At 51.3% G+C, this 17,065-nt stretch overlaps 1 protein-coding gene across 1 annotated transcript in view; it reads left to right on the top strand.

Annotated features, from left to right (window-relative positions):
- The first annotated feature begins 636 nt into the window (after positions 1-636).
- The window catches only part of SFRP1 (secreted frizzled related protein 1), a 42,094-nt gene continuing 25,665 nt past the window's right edge, over positions 637-17,065 (top strand). The window contains exons 1-2 of the mRNA XM_037142511.2: positions 637-1,458; positions 6,446-6,523. Of these exons, the coding sequence (XP_036998406.1) occupies positions 915-1,458; positions 6,446-6,523 (622 nt within the window). The 5' untranslated portion in view covers positions 637-914. The remainder of the gene's footprint in view (positions 1,459-6,445; positions 6,524-17,065) is intronic.

Consider the following 17,065-nt stretch of genomic DNA (forward strand, 5'->3'; position numbering starts at 1 on the left):
TAGTGCCTCCGGTTTCAGAGGGCCACCATCCGGTTGTCCCACCTGGAAAAGTGCTGTAGTTTAAAACCAGCAAACAGCTCCAACCACACACCTTCTAGTGGTCTTTGCGGGAGCCGAGCTCGGCTAGCCGGGGATTTAAAGGCGGACCTCCGTCTCTTCTGCCTTCCTGAGCCTCAGTTTGTGGGGGAAACTCCATGTCTTTATAGTGCAGTTACAAAGGACGAAACCGAGGGGGTGAGCTGCCTGTCTGGTGAGCTGCCGTTTGAATGAGGAAGAAGTGTTTTTTAAAAAGTCTTCATTATCTTAAGGATTTTTCAAGTACTGTTAAATTCCTTGCTTCTCCGCGATCCGATGCAAGTTAATCACAGCGTTAAACATTCTCTTTATTCCATCCCGCACTTTTATTTTCTCTTCCTTTCATTTTACTGTTTTCTCTTCTTACCCCCTTCTTCTTTTATTTATTTACTCTTTGATTTTTGCTTTTTAAGGGGTGTTGAGCTGTGTTGCGTTCTAGTAAACCGGACCCTGTTGCAAGAACGGCGATTGGCTAATTTCGCCGATGACTGACGTGCTAAATGAGTGCGGCCCGCCGCAGCCCGGCGCTGATTGGCTGCGCGGGGAGACTCGGAGGGCTCCGCAGCAGGAGCACCGGGCACTCAGGTCGGGCAGCCTCGGGAGTCGGTGCCGCGCGCTCGAGCCCCCGCAGCACTCAGGCCGCGCACGCTCCCCTCCCCGCGGCAGGCCGAGGGCCGCCACCCGCCGAGGACTGGGCAGGAGCGCGCGGCCGCGGATCCGGGCAGGGGTGGGGACGACGCCTTTTGTCCCCGTCGACTCTTGGAAGTTTGCGGCGGGACACGCGCGGGGAGGCGGCGGAGGCACCCGCGACGTCGCAGGCGTGAGCGAGCCGAGCGAGCATGGGCAGCGGGCGCGGCGCCGGGGGCCGGCGCGGGGCCGCCGGGGGCGTGCTGCTGGCGCTGGCCGCCGGGCTGCTGGCTGCGGGTTCGGCCAGCGAGTACGACTACGTGAGTTTCCAGTCGGACATCGGCTCGTACCAGAGCGGGCGCTTCTACACCAAGCCGCCGCAGTGCGTGGACATCCCGGCGGACCTGCGGCTGTGCCACAACGTGGGCTACAAGAAGATGGTGCTGCCCAATCTGCTGGAGCACGAGACCATGGCCGAGGTGAAGCAGCAAGCCAGCAGCTGGGTGCCCCTGCTCAACAAGAACTGCCACATCGGCACCCAGGTCTTCCTCTGCTCACTCTTCGCACCCGTCTGCCTGGACCGGCCCATCTACCCCTGCCGCTGGCTCTGCGAGGCCGTGCGCGACTCGTGCGAGCCAGTCATGCAGTTCTTCGGCTTCTACTGGCCTGAGATGCTCAAGTGTGACAAGTTCCCCGAGGGGGACGTGTGCATCGCCATGACCCCGCCCAATGCCACCGAAGCCTCCAAACCCCAAGGTAAGGCCATCCCCTCCGACGCTCCGGTCGGCTGGGGACCCGGGGACCCGCCGGGCTGCAGCGGGGGTTGCGGGAATGCTTCCGCCACCCCGGCCTCCAGCTGCGGCACCACCCCGGAGTTCGGACATGCTCCCTAGAGACCGCTCTCAAGCGGAGCAGAATGATTTTTCAAAGCTCCCATTCCGTCCGAGGTGTTGCTTTGCGCCTTTCCCGATCCAGGTGCAGGGACCGCGGGGCTTGCGCGGCCGCGGCGGCTGTGCCGCGGCCGCGCGCAAACTTGGTCCTGCTCCTGGAGCGGCTCTTCCTGGGGTCCAGTCTTGCTTTTCCATACCTGGAAAAAAAAAAAAAGCGCTTAAATTTGCAAATGGAAGGAGAGCCCGTCTCTCCTCTGGAACGGAACCGAGTCCCCATCCAAGTGCTTTAACACCCCAAGCGGGATGCGCCTGAAGGAAAACAACCGAAGCTCAGAAAGGCCGAGGACCTGCTAAGGCGCGGGCTTATTTTCACAGGTTCCATGAAGATTTAAAACAAACAAACAAACAAACAAACAAACAACAACTCTTTCCTTAACTAGGTCGTTCGGCCAAGTAGCCCAAGCTGCAGAACTGGCTGAGAAAGTTTAGAAACTGGGAATTTCTGTTTCTCCACCTCGTTCAGGTGACAGCTTTGGAGAGGTTTGGGGGACGGAAAGGCTCTTCTCGCATACCCCCTGCTTTTCTCATTTACACAAATCCTCAGGTAATTAGAAAGATAAGAGTGTAATTAGTTCATTGTCCGTCTCTCCTTGGGGAGTGGGGTTCTGCGAATTGGAGACTTTCCCAACAGCATCAGGGATGGCCTGAGGTTCCTAGAAGAACAACACCCTCCCACTTAAAGGGCAGTTCTTGAGTGTTTTTTCGGGGGTGGGGGGAGAAATCCCGGAGGGGCAACAAAACAAAACAAGCAAAACAGCACGTGGCCTGACTTTTAGAGGAGTGAATTCAACCCTGAAATCTTTGGAACCAGAGTTGAGTCTCTGTCGGAGATGTGGAGATTGTCGGAGATGTGGAGATTGTCGGAGATGGGGAGATTGTCGGAGATGGGGACTGTGCCCAGGTGTGCCTAGCACAGGGGCAGGCATCTGGAGGGCTTTTTCAAGGAGCGGGCTGGCTGTGTGCTGACTTTGCCCATCTTTATGTGATGCCAAAAAGACTTGTCCACCGAAGGGTGTGTCCCCCCAGAGTGAAGGTGGGGGTAGATGTGAGGAAAAGGGCACCCAGAACTTTGAATGCACTTGCTAATCCCAGGATGGAGAGGATCGGTTTAAAGTGATTGATGCTGGGTGGCACGGGTCCTGGCTGGTGGAGAGGGAAAGACAGCAGCTTGCCTGCAGTGGCCCAGTCTGGGCACCTCTGCTCTCCCGCTTCCTGGGTATGTGCACAGGGTTAACCTTTGAGAAGGGCAGCCCTTTGAGAGCAAGAGCTGAGCAATTACCTAGAGCAAACAAAGCACTTTGTGTTCTTTGGTGTGGAGCCATCCCCTGCAGCCCCCAAGATTTCCCTTCTCCCCTTCCTCTGCTGGCCACTGGGGGATTAGCCCAGCCCAGACCTGCCCGGAGAGGCCTCGGCTAGCTCTGCTTGGTCTGAGTCCGCTTGTCCTTCTGGGACAGTTAGTTGGTGGACACGCAGACCTGTGGGGGAATATCTTCCGAGGGGAAGATCAGGGGACTAGCTGGGGTGCCGACCTATGAAGAAGTAAGAATTGCCTCAGCTGAATCCCCCAAAGGCCCTTCTTTCCTTGGCTGCGTGCGATTCCACTTGCCTGGTGCCTCTGGTCTGGGCCTTGCACTGTCCTCTTCCTTCCGTCCCAGGAGTGCACAGGCAGTCCCCACCCCAGACCAGCTGCTGAGCAGAGAGAGAGGCTGTGAAAGGACCGGTCAGGTGTGCAGCTAGGGAGCAGGCTCACTCTTGGCATCGTTGGTGTGAGGCCCTGCCTTGAGAGGGCATCCGTTCCCCCAACAGGACGACAGCCACCCCGTGACAGGGGAGTCCCATGAAATTTCCCCAGAAGTGGGAGGGCTGTGTGTGTGTGTGTGGGGGGGGGTGTCAGGGGCAAGTTGAAGTGGACCGTTCTTACGGCTGGAGGCTCCTGAGTAAAGACTGGTACTTTTGGATGACAATAAGTACACGCACTATTTTTATTCTTCATTTTATTCTTTAGAGTTGAGTTAAAACTGAGTTCTCAAAGCGGCAGCATCAGATCTCTGCATGATCTGGCTGGTTTCTGTTTACATCCTGGGCATGTACAGCTGTGGGATTTGGGGCAGCCCTTTGCGGCCACATGTTATTAAAAATAAACTCAGTAATGAGAAATGAGACAAAAGACACCTTTCCCCATACAGGTCATTGTCCAAGCCACACCAAGCATCTGTTATGGGAGAGGCAGTGGTTCTTTTTCTAGGAGAGTAATTTCTGGCCCTTACATTAGACCTGTGCCCTCTGATAAGTTGTTCCTCCTCCCTCCCTGCCAGGTTTTACTATTGAGGTTGTATGAACAAGCACGTACCGTTAGTTTAGTTTTGTTGTTGTTTAGGCATGTTGTGCATGAAATCAGCCTGGCTGCTTTGGCCACAGTGCCCTCATTATGCCTGAGAGCCTTCCATAGAGTCTCTTCCCCCTGTAGCCAGGAGCTGGCCCGGGAAGACCTGCCCTGTGTGTGTGTGTGTGTGTGTGTGTGAGAGAGAGAGAGAGAGAGGGAGAGGGAGAGGGAGAGGAAGGGGGAGGGAGGGAGAGAAGGTGCTCAGTGTGTGTGTTCACATTGATTTTAAAAAATTCACTTAATCCTGGTTCCAGTGTTGGACTTGTCTTCTACTTGCCTTTAAATGTTAATAAAACATAAAACATTTTAGTTTTTGGTTCCTTTGCTTTCAATATTATTTTGAATATGCTTTAAAACAGCGATTTAGTTCCACCTCTCAGGCAGATGACTGGGTGGATTTCTCCTGCGGAGGCAGCCTGTGGGGCCCCAAGGACAATCGTAGGGGGCGCAGATTAATATTGCATTACACATTCCTCCCTGTTCTGGATCGAGCTGCTGCTGCTCTGGAGTCGGCGGGGAGGAAAGCAGGGTGGGGGAAAGCCACATGGAGAACACGCAGCCCTCACCTCCAGGAGCTCCCATGCCCTGAGAGGCACTGATGGAGGTGCCCCCAAGGGAGAGGCTTCTGTGGGGTACAGAGATCCCTCGGGGAGCCCAGAGTGTCTAGATGAGACACACGGAGCAGATGAAGACCTGGCGTTGATAGTGTGGTGGCCGTCGCCCTGCCCTTTGTCTGGTTAAGATTATATTCATAGAACCTTGCAGCGTGATAGCTTCCGCTTTTTAAAAAATAACGTACACAAGGAAAATCCCCAAACACAGTGGACTCTCCTACCAGAAGTCACATGGTCCTTCCCATATTGCGGGACTTGCTTTCCCTGTTTTTCTCCCCATGGAAGCAAGAACCATATGTAAAACTCTGGGCAAGTTTTTCCCTTTGTTGGAAACACTACCAGTTTCAAATTTGCTTTTGGGTGAAAAGCAAATTTCCAACATCTGGGCCAAAACACAGTCCCACACCACAGTCTTCTCCTTAGAGTGTGGCTGTGGTTCTTGCTGCACTGAGAATGTGGACAGCGTTTGGCCCTGGGGATAGAGGTGGAGAGGAATCTGTCAACAAAGACTGAGGCACGTGGTCTCTGCTGGGCCATGTAGGGACCCTGCTTCAAGTGGCGGCTGTGTGGCCAGCTCTGGACTAGCTGTGTCCTGGGAGCAGCATTGGCTTGGGAGGGCTTGCAGCTCCCTGCTTACTCTTCATCTCGGGAGGCTTTGCCCACCTCCCTGAGCCACAGCGGAGCTCACGAAGGAGGAGATGCTATTCCAGAAGTCATGGATGGGAAAGGGAAGGAGGACTGAGAGCCTTATATTTCAGCAGAGGTCGCTCAGTACACCATACTTCTTCCAGGTGACTTTCCTGTGCTCCTTAGCTCCAGCCTGGCATGGCTTAGAGTGCTGTGCCAAGGATGGAGTGCCCTTAGAACATACCGATGCTTTCCTGAATCATGGCTCAAACTCCAAGTTGTTTGAAAGATGGTAACAGTGGTGGTGATGGTGAGAAATGGTGATGGTGATGGTGATGATAAGCCGCCTGTACTCTTCTTGGGAGTCACTGTACCACTTTTTTCCTGCCCTTCCAAAGAGACACTTCATCTCCTGGGATCCCTCCAGCATCAGTAGCGTTTTGGCTTGGAGGAGGCCTCCCGCCCTGGCCTCGGGTGCCTCTTCCCCCTGGGCCTTAGCCACCTATCGGTGGTCTTCTTGCCAGCCGCACACACATTTCCTCTTCAAAGCACTTCGCAGTACCATGAAGATGCCTGCAGATCCGTCCAGCTCTGTCCTCACATTTGGCAGCTCTTGCTAGCAGTAGCCCTTTTGAGGAGGGGTGGGTGTTCAGGGCCTAGGGTTACAGTTCATGAATCTGGCTGAATTTTCTTGGCTCCTTGAGAGCCCGTCAGATTGATCAGCTCTTTTGTTGGGGGGTTGGGGGTGGGAAGGGGGCAGGATTCAGATGGGAGGGTATTTAAAAGGGAGGGGAGAAAGAACAGGAAACAAACCAAACCAAATGCGTTTGGTTTATAAATTAACTTTCCCCGGGGACCCGCCATACCCCTTCAAGCCACAGTCGGAGGACTCACTCCCACCCAGACCCTGACGTTGCTTTAAGTGGTTGTGCCATACTCTACAGCTCTAGCCCCCAACTTTTCAAGAAATCGTATGTCTGTTTATATAGCTTTAGGTCCTGGGCTTTAGGACCCTTCATTTTGATTCTCGGGTTGCCCTTCAGAAATTCCAGAAGACCTTTAGCTACTTGCATTCTGGTTGTGGGCTGATCTTTCCCGGGAGAGCTTCTTTCTGCACCCCCCCTAATCCCCTAACTCACAGCTCCTTTTTCTCCCCCTTCCCTTCTTAGGCACAACTGTGTGTCCTCCGTGTGACAACGAATTGAAGTCTGAAGCCATAATCGAACATCTCTGTGCGAGCGAGTTTGGTAAGAGAGCACCCCCGGCCTCCTTGGTGAGGTTTGGCATTCCCTGGTTCTCCTGGCCCACGTGCCTGCTGAACAGAGCCTGTCGATGCATCTCCTTGAGGCTAAAGTCAAACTTTGTTCTTGTCCCTCCGTGTGGGAGGTTACTGGACAGGGGTTTGGGGACCTTGTCTTGGAGTGAGGGCTGTAGACTTGGGGGCAGGTGGGCAGGGAGTAAGGGAAAGCACCACTCCTTGGACACTCCCAGGAGGTACAGCAGGCAGCTTGGGCTGGCCTTCCCTCCACACTGGCTCTTTCTCCACCCACCCCTAGGTGTCAGCACCATCCTACCCAGGATCTGGAATGGCTGAGGGGCGGTGCCTTCCCTGGGAGGCGGGAGTCAGAGGAGGGGCCCCTAGCAGGTCTTTCTGGGCAAAGAAAATTGACGTCCCCACAGTAATGGAAGTTCTCCCCCTTTTTTCCCAAATCACTCAGGGTTAAAGGGGAATTTCAAATCAGTACTTAGAGCCCCAGGAGCAGGGCTGAATGTGGGGGGCCAGCCTCAGGTGGCCCGTAAGGGATGGTCCCTTATAGTCTACCCACAGAAGACCTGTGCTCCAGACACGCTGAGGGTCTCTCCTCTGGGAAAAGTAATTGTTAACCACATCCATTGGAAGGGCTGACTCCCTCTCGCCTGCCTGTATTTTATATGGATGCTGTGAAGTGGTTCAGGCTGGTCCTACTTTGCTGAAGGACAGGTTCGGCCTGATTGATGCTGAACAAGGCATTTCTCATAGTGCCTGCATTGTGTCCCTGAGGCTGAATATTGTACTGAATTCTCACCAGGTAAAGCAGAATGGTAGGTAATGCAAGTCTTTATGTCCATTTAGAGCTATCTAGTCTGTGTTTTCATTAACCCACCATCATAAAGCGCGCAAAAGGCCTTGTACTGGCAGAGCGCCACAGGTGAATGAGCTGCACGCATATGTACGTGCACATTCGAGTTCAAGGAGATTGTACATGTGACAGCTATGCTCTCAGGGTGTTTGCCGCCGTGGCTGAAGACGAGTGGGAGAACTCGGACCCTTTGCCACAGGGAGCCTCAGGAGGATGGATGCATTCTGTGCGCTTATTTCTACACCAGGTGTCTCTGCCTGCCTCCCTTGCTCTTGGTGGAGGACAGCGGGACCCCAGCGAAGACGTGGTCTATTCTGCATTTTTCTGCTTGTGTTTGTCACATACTCTTTATTGCTGTCCTTTTAAATGAACTCAAATAAAATTATGGTGGAGGGCTCTGGTTACCCTCCATCTAACCGAAGTGGCAGTGGCTTCTCCAAGTCCACACTCTTGTTTGGGCAGGAGGCATCGAATGCCAGGCTGAGCCTGGTGGGTCGCCTGCCAGAAAGCCTGGTGTAGGGGTGCATAGCCCCACACTGCCTCAGCGGCGAGCCCTTCCTCCACAGATGGGGTTGCACTAGAGAGGCCTTTGGGTGGGAAGGAAAAGGACATAAATAAAACCTCTCGCAGATCCTGATGGGAAGCCTTTTGCTGCATGGTTGGGGCAGGGAGAATCTGCTCAGGTGTGGCTCCTTCCCTGAGGGATCCTTAGGAGGGGTCGTAGACTTCAGATATTGTAAGTCTTCCACACATGCTATTCGAAATTGGGCCCCTCACATTTCATCAAATCCAGAGAGTCGTATTAATCTCTGCAGGGTAGTGTATTAGCTGATGTATATGCTCATAGGATTTCTGTCGGGCCCAGCTCCTGGGGGAAGTGTGCCGGAAACTCCAGAACTGAGTGTGTCCAGTATGTGGAGGTCACTGGCATACGATGTCTTCCTACTGTGGAGCTCCATTCAGTGCATCTGATTATTCACTGATTCAGGCATTTCTTCATTCGGTGTTTCTTGAGTGCAAAGCACTGCGCTAGATGCCATATTCAAAAATACGTACCTAGAATAAGCCAAAATTTAATTGGAAAAAAATTTAAATCCTGAACAAACACTAATCACTCATTTCCTAGAAACTGTGGAGTCGTTTTATAACTCACTGGCTGAAGGGAGAGCTGTCAGAACTTAAGACCAAAGTTAACGCTAAGAAGCTGTGAGGAGATAATCAATCCACGCTTATGCTCAGATTGTTGTCTGGAACATACCAGCCTGAACTTGTCATCAGGTCTCTGCTAATCTCCCCCAGTTACCCACCACAATTCTGGTAGCCGGGGCCTTGTGGCAAGTAGTTAGACTGGAGACACTCCCTGGACATAAGCTGAAGAGGCAAGCCTTGGGGAAGAATTTGAATTTGGAAGGTTGACCTCAGGGTGTAGGGTAGGGGACTAGAGGGTGCTCAGGTAACTCTCCTGGATGGACTTTTCTTCACTACAGCAGGCACCAACCAAGTCAGCAAGCACCTGCTCACAGTTTATAGGCTATATTTTATTTTAATAACCAGTCAGGTTTTGGTGAGTCTGAGTGATTAACTGTTTTGGAACTGTGTTCTTCTAGCTCTGAGATTATTTTCTTCTTGGGTTCATAGAAATTTTGACTTCCTCCTGGACCCTATAGGTCATCTTCTCAAGTTCACTTATTTCATAAGTAAGGAATCTGACTTTCTCAGCTGGCATTCTTTTACTCTTAGGGTTCATTGAGGAGAAGACAAACAAGCTCTGGTCTTTGCCCTGGAGGCATTTCTCTAGCCAGCATGGGTATGGTCTGTGCCAGGCTTCTCTGATCTGGATGCAGGAGAGACTTTTTGATTTTTTTTATTTGTAATGTTCTTCTACGACAATAAATAGGGGTCTCCCCTCTCCTTGCAGGGGCTGAGCTTAGCTCTGCCCTTTTTGGCACCCCAGAGAATGCAGCCTTGTTGAGAAACTTGTTCCCTAGCTTAGTTCATTTCAAGTAAGGGAGGCAGTCAGCTACATTGATGGGATTTAGCTAGGAAACAAAGAAATTCAGCAGTGTAAGCTGACACACAACAGAAAAGAGAAAGAAAGCTTTACTCCCTACTTCAGGGATCAAACTTTGCATTAAGTGGCCCTGCCATCCCCGACGGGAAGACATCGGGTTGTTGGAAGGCTCTCTGTGAGCCCCAGGAGCAAGCAGTGCATTCCTTCCGGGTCAGCACGCACACTCGCCCTGCTGCCAGCTCATCTCCGACTCCTGCTGCCCAGCCTGGCACCTCCTCCTCCTGGGGCAGTGCATTTTCACTCTGCCTGGTTCGCTTGGCCATTAGTCTCTCCACCCCTGCACTGTACCCCTCAGTGCAGAACACATTTTTTCCCCCAACAGGGAAAAGCATCAGTAGAAACACCTGTGTGCTGATGCTCAGGAATGTAGCTGGATCAGCCTGGATCAAGCACCAGATGTGGGGAAGCCAAAAGTTAGACGGCGCAAAGTCTGTGAATTCAACATGGCGGCCAGCCCGCCGGCTGCGCTGAACTCGGGACGCACCGATCTGCTTTCTGTCCTCTCTCTGCTTTTCCTGCTGTAGGACAACAGGGTGCTGCTCTCCTCTCTTAAACAGGCCAATATAGTATTTGCAAGCTGCCACACTAATAATCCTGCTGTTAACAACTCAGTGCCCATAGCTGTCTCTGATTTATAATTGTTCTGAGGTTAGGACCCTGCCTCTGGCCTCTCTCTCGCTTCCCCAGTATCTGCAAACACCCTTAAGCTTTTCTGGCAGTTACGCGCATGACGATATATTTTTGCTGAGACAGTTTAGAGCTTTCTCTTGTACTGGCTCCTCCAGTTTTTTGAGCTTGAGAGTTCACTTGGCAACTTCCTTAGCCCAGTATTTTCACACTGTGGAAAAAGATTTCTTTGCCCCCAGAAATTTTCCCTGCCTTCTGGAAGGATTTTTTCCCCCATTTATATGTTTCCCCATAAAGAGTAAAACCATACTTTGCAACACTAAAATGAGTCAAATAGGGGAAAAAATGTCAGCTCTCACTAGTAGTGTTGGGGAGTATTTCCTAGAAGAAATATTTTGGGAGGTTTTTGCACATTTGCTAATTTGTTCTCATTCTTTTTTCAAGGTGTCTTGGCTGTGCTGCTGTTCGGAGGCACAGTGTTTCCCTCCGAAGGGCAGTTTGATCTCTTGCAAAGAGTAGGTTCAACCTTTCCAAAGTAAGCCCTGAGTTTCCTTCCACAGAGGAGGAGAACTGGCTGCCAGCACAGTAATTGCAACATCTGTAAGCTGCTTGAGAGCAGGGGCTGTATCTTGTACCGTAATTTACCTAATGTAAGATGCCCGTTAATTGTGAGAAGCACTATTCATTTGCTTTGTACCACTGACAAAGAAAACATACTTCATGTTCAAATGTAAAGATAATCTGTATCTTAGAATGAACAAAACAAGGTCTGCTTGTACTTAAATATTCTCTGGCACAGTGTCTTAGACATGGAGGCATAAAATAAATGTTTGTCAGATGTGAATACGAATGACGGGATGGCAGTGATTTGGAAATTGGACTTCCTTTTTTTTAGAAAAGGAGAAGGCTCCTTTCCAAGTGAATATGTACCACTTGTTTATTAAGTTCAAGGAGAATTGCATGTCTTGTTTTGGGTGACTGAGTGTATATGTAAAAGCTCTAACATTCAAAAATCTAGTTCAGTCAAAGTAAAATGAAATAGACCCTGGGGCGACATGGGAGGAACTGTTGCCCCAGGGTAACAGCTGTGGTGGGTGAGCTCTAAAATGCAGATTTCTTTCACAGCTCGCTAAATACTTGGAAGGAGTTATTGTGGCATCTTGCCTGAGGAAAACACAGGCTGGGTCCTTTAAGTGCAGCTCCTGGCCTGAGTACCAGCTTCATCCTCCTGTGCACAGTGCTGGGTTGGACAGTGCACAGACCATACATAGCTGGACTAGGCGCCTTCTGACCTTCGAGTTGGCTGGGTGAGTCGTGATGTCATTGCTGGCTCACCCACAGTCTCAGATAGGAGAGTTCCTGAGTAGATCCCAAACCTGGGGTCCTGGCCAGAGGAATCCGGTCTTGGCAGTTTGGATTGAGGTCATATCAGGAGCACTTTACATTCCAAAGTCACGCTGAGGAAGTGAGGAAAAGCTGGGGAAAGAGTCATCCCCCCCCACCTCCCATGGGCGTTACACATCCTATCTCCACTTCTAGTACCGTTTTGGCTGTACCTGTCGCAGGAAAAGAGATGAAGCCAGTTTCAGTGAGAAGCGCTTCTCTTTAGCATCTTTGAACCAGTGAAAGCATACTCGAGTATGAGAAAGTACACAGAAACCCAGGATCCGTGGATGGGGCGTGGCCTGCTCTGGACCTGGGTTCGGTCTTCCCTGTATTACTCACTATATGCATACTCTGCAGCACCGGGCAAGTCTCTGAACTCTCCAGCCTGCAGTTTCCCTCAATCATTCCCTCCTGAAGTGATAGCTGATAGCCAGGTATAGGATTTGGTGAGGAACCTCGCCCTGGGCCTGGCCTGTAGGCTGGACTCACTGAACATTCGTTCTGGTGCTCCTCTCAGGGACGCAGTAGCCCAGTGACCTGTCCGGGGCAGATGAGGCCTCCCTTCATGACTCACCAAGGAAGTGAGAGGTGCATCTCAGAAACTCTGCTCTCAGCTTAAATACTGAAATCTTTTCTGAGCCTAATTCTATTTCCAGCCCTTCCCCGCTCCTTGCGTCATGCTGGAATGGTTGCTCTTCTTTGTCCTAAGACATATCTAGGTGTGGGCCACGGTTGGGTTCAGGATTGGCTGACACAGGGCTTTCCCCTCTTCGAGGTTGTTCCTCGGGACGGCCAGCTGCCATACGGTGTGGTCTGGGTGTCCTTTGATGTGCTCTCCCAGCTGCAGTTCTGTAATTGCAAGTAGCCCTGCCCCTCGCCTCAGCCCCATCTTTTCAAAAAGTGTATTGTGGCGAAATGTACATAACATAAAATTAACCATTTTTTGGTATGTGGTTTAGTGGCATTAAGTACATTCTCATTGTTGTCAGCTGTCACCGCCGTCCATCTTTGGGTGGTTTGAACACCCCTAAATGAAACTCTGTCCCCAAACACTCGTTCCCTGTCCCCCTGTCCGCACCCCCACAAACTGCCCTTCTACTCTGTGTCTCCGTGACTGTTCTCGGTGCGGTGTATCAGTGGAATCCTACAGTATTTGTCCTCTTGTGCCTGGCTTATTTCACTTAACAAAATGTCCTCTTTATCATTTGATGTATATATAAACCATCATGGAGAAGAGGGGCAGGGAAGACTTGCCCTCAAGTTCACCCCTGTTCTCTGAAGCTTTTCTGGGAGTGGTTGGAGAAAGAGGGGGTGAAGGCTGAGCTTGGATAGTGGGGCTGTTTGTAGCCCACGCAGCGGCTGTGGCCCATTACTTTGAGTGTTGTTTTGCTCATCGGTACCCCTTTGGCATTCTAAGCTGAGCATGGTGGGACTTCCAGGTCAGCCAGTCCGGGGCTCTCATCCTAAAGACTAAGGAAAAGAAAGCTCAGAGAGAGGAGTTAGTCACTTGATTGCCCAAGGCCACTCCACCTGGCATCCGTTACAGGCCCTGCGCCCATCAGCACCTAACCCGGGCAGCCTGTCCAGATTCCATACCCTTCCTACCTCATGTTCTCTCACGCCAGCACACTTCTGTCCTGCCGGGAAGTGTGAGGGAGCTCCTTGGAAAGGGGGCTGAGGGTGCTCTCTTACCACTTTCGGAGTTTGTGGGATGTGGATGGACTGATGTCTGTGCCTAACACGTGGGAGGAGCTCAGCGATCGTTGATTTCTTTCTTCGTGGAGAGAAGCAGGCAGTGCAACGGAGGAGAAAGACCACAGGCTTCGGGACAGATAGGCTTGGAGTAAATCCCAGCCCAGTAAGCTGAGCAACCAGGAGGAAGCCTCTAAACCTTCTGAGCCCGTCTCCTCACTTGCAAAATGGGGGTGGCGATTCGTGCGTTACTGTGGGGAGAACAGAATTAATCAAGTGTGTGCAGTTCCTGGAATATGGTGGCCACTCTATCCATGATGGGTATCTCTTCTTCCTCAAAAGAATCGTCTCAGGATGGAAACTAGCTTAGGTAGGAAGATCCTACCACTAATGAAATTGTCTGGTTTGGCAAAATTTTTAGGGAATGAAATGGACTGTCCTGATTAATTCTCAGGGTTAACAGAGGATTAAGCTGAAGAAGCCATTTTAAAAGGCCATTTGGAAAAACTTGAAAAGCATTATACTACTGCAAGGTGCTGTAGTTAAAAAACCGAACCAAACCCAAACCAAACCAAAGCAGACAGAAAACCCCTATGCACTAGCAGTTTCAGATGACGCCCTTATGTCATTGTAAAGCTGGGTGTCATTACATAGCTAAGGCTGTAGGACACCGGGAGCTTGGGCTGAATAGAGACCAATTCCAGGACATGCCCCCCGAAGTTTTTTCCCTTTGGATTTTTGTGTGTTTTTAAGAAATCTTATTCCTAATATGAGCTTTTCACAATTTACTAGGGTCTGTTGAAGAGAAGTTTTAGACCTTGGGTGTTACGCTTGCCCTGCTTTTTCTCTGCAGCATCTGCAGGGCAGGTTTTAGTTTACGTCCCAACAAAACGACGTGACGTTTGGTACGTGCCAGCCTTAACCGAAAACAGGCCGTGTGGAGAAGCCACTGAACATTTAAATATCGGTAAATTTTGTCCAGTTTTGCAAAAACAAGCCAGAAGCTCCCAACCTGTATGTTTTTTTTTTTTAAAGGAGAACAAATGGCCAAAGAAATGTCAGGCCCTTGCCCTGCCTCAGCCTGCTTAGAGCGGCCAATTAAACATGCATTAGCTTTGGAAGGCTTCTCAAAGGCCTATAGATTGCGCTTGAAATCTTTGTTTAGTCTTTCAGGAACACTGTCACATGGATGATTTATCAAAGAAAGTTGTTTATCTGGCAGTAAAATAAACTCTGGGCCTGTTCAGGCTAAGATTTCCCGTGAATTTCTACCAAGGTAAACACTGGTAACTGGCAGGTTGCAGATTCCGTGTGAAAGCCAGACACATACAATAAATATTTGAGCTACAGCTTTGCCGTGTAAGAGGCCCGACCTGTCACTGGCGCTGTCACTCTCGCTGTGCCTGGGAGGACCTGGCCCTGCAGCCTGGTCCGCTGGGCCTCTAGGAGCAAGAAATGGCTGGGCCTGTGTGCACAGGAGCTGCCCCTGCTGGGTGGGCCTCCCTGGGCTTGAGTGCCACTTAGTGCTGGCAATGGGGACTTCCTGGTTCAGAGGGGACAAGCCTCAGGACGGCTTCCCTCAGCATCACACAAACAGCCTGTGATGAGTTACAAGGGAAGTGAACCAGAAGCGGGCAGCTTAGGTTTCTTTGAAAATAGACATTTGTTAAACTAGATTGGCAGGGGGCTGGGGCCGGGGCATGGTGTGGGCAGGGAAGCTGCCGTGAATTCTGCTGAGCTGGAATTACCGTGGCAGAAGTGCTGGGGTGCTTCCCTGGGATCTCTGGCTTCGCTCATCAGTGGTTGTGAGCGGGCTCTTTGGGAAGAAAGAGGGCAAGTCTGGCTCTGTGAGTCCTGCTCAGGACCTGTCTGAGTGATGGGTGAATGGACAGATGAACGGTGGTGATGGAGAAGAGAGGAAACGGATCCTTCTCCATCTTTGAGAGGATGATGTGGAGGTCATTTTTCACAGCGGCTTTTCAGGGAGAGACCACAGAGTTACTAACTCCTCCTTCTCAGTCCCAGAGGCTGGAGCTTCTAGGTCACCATAGTCTTGGTCAGGGTTGTTAGCAGAGAATTGAGTTTACAGGTGTTCGTGGGTACCTTCTGTAACTTAGGCCCCGCTCTGGGTGTCTCTCGTCCCGACTTCCTTGGTGGGTCACGGAGGGGAAGCAGCACCCTGGAGGAGAGATGACACTGTGTCTGTTTAATGAGGGCTCATGTGCGGGGCGTCTATGTGCGGGTTTGAATCTTGAGAATAAACAGCTCTTCCAGGTTGGGTGTGTGAGGCCAGTCGGTTTTGACAACTCTTAGGGATTGATGTGCAGGTAATAGATGGCTTACTGGCTTGCAGATATGTGGGGGAATAAAGGAATATTTTTCTGTAGGGCAGGCAGGAGGGAAACCATTTACAAATTCTGAAAGGATGTCTGTGAGTGGCACAGAGATGCCCACACGGTGATTTGGCAGTGGGGAGAAATCAGGAACCAGCTTCTCTAAACTACGTTCTGGTTCCTTTGGGCAGGATTATGAGTGGGATTTTCCTTTCCTCGTTTTCTCCAGCCCTTCCGCCAGTGTTTTCCCAGGACATTTCCTCAGTACCAGAGCTGTGTTCTTTCTTTGTGAGCCCCTGGAAAATTAATTCACATCTCTGTGCCTTCCACAACAGAGCCTTTCAGCTTCTGGAAATGGCAGACGTAATCACCAACTCTGTGTCTGGCAGCAGAGGTAGAAGCGGGGCCTGGAATAAGCACTCTGAACCCTCAGAGACAGCCGGCACCTGCGAAAAGTCCCCTCACGCAGAGCTCCACGTGGGCCGGCGGCACCAGCTGCCATGCACAGGTCTTGGATGCAGGCAGGTTCTTGAGTCTGTGGCAGAGATGGCCTGTGTGCTGAGGCTTCCTGTGGTCCCAGCTCTGTACTGGGACCTGGCTTCTGTCTTCCAGAAATTTAAGAATCTGGTAGACGCAACCGGCCTCAGCCATACTTGTTTCTCTCCGTTCCTGGTGATTTCAGATGCATTAGTCACGCAGGGGTGTCCGAACTTTTGGCATTTCTGGGCCACACTGGAAGGAGAAGAGTTGTCTTGGGCCATACGTTAAATACATTGTGCATGTAATCACAAAAAAAATCTCATAACATTTTAAGTAAACTTATTATTTTGTGTTGGACCACATTCATAGCCATCCTAGGCCACGTGTGACCTGTGGGCAGCAGGTTGGACACCCCTGTTTTAGTGCATAGTCCCATCCCTCAGTCCTGAAGGAGGAAGGGCTTTTTTGGGGGGTGGGTGTGGGGCTGAAGAAATTCGGGCCAGTTTCCTAGAAGAGAGGAGTATCCTAACCTCGGGCTTACGATTAATGGAGAAGGTAAAGCAAAGCACTCCTGGTGTCCGGGACGAGGGATGGAAAAGGGAGTGAAGAGTCAAAACAAACAGTAATTCTTAAAGGGACAAAACTTAAATCAGGTCAATAAATGCAGGTAAAGCATGTCATTTGTGCTTTCTGGCTACCGTGTAAGGGCTAGCCCCGGCCAAGGACGTCGGGTCCCAAAGGCTGAACTGAGGTGTGGAGAAAAGGAGTTGGTTCTTCTCACTCAATGCTGCGTGTGTGTCCCACTGGGAGGGTGGTGAGGTCCTCACGAGTGAACAGCAGCTGGACTGGGCGGGTGTGTTACAGTGTCACCCGTTCCATGTGGCCATGGGTCCAGGTCAGAGACACCACCGGGCGGGCCTGGGATGCAGGAGGGAAGCAGACGAATCACTAAGAATTGGTGTCGCTCTGGCCAAGGTGCCGGGCAGTGGAGGGGCGAACCTCCTGGAGAGTCACAGCCTTTGTTCTGAGAGTCAGAGGTCCAAGGTGCCACATGCCAGCTAGCACCCAGCCTCTTGGGTT

The sequence above is a fragment of the Artibeus jamaicensis genome, unplaced genomic scaffold (assembly GCF_021234435.1).
Source record: "Artibeus jamaicensis isolate MK-2021 breed Jamaican fruit bat unplaced genomic scaffold, CSHL_Jam_final scaffold_833, whole genome shotgun sequence".
NCBI classification, from domain to species: domain Eukaryota; kingdom Metazoa; phylum Chordata; class Mammalia; order Chiroptera; family Phyllostomidae; genus Artibeus; species Artibeus jamaicensis.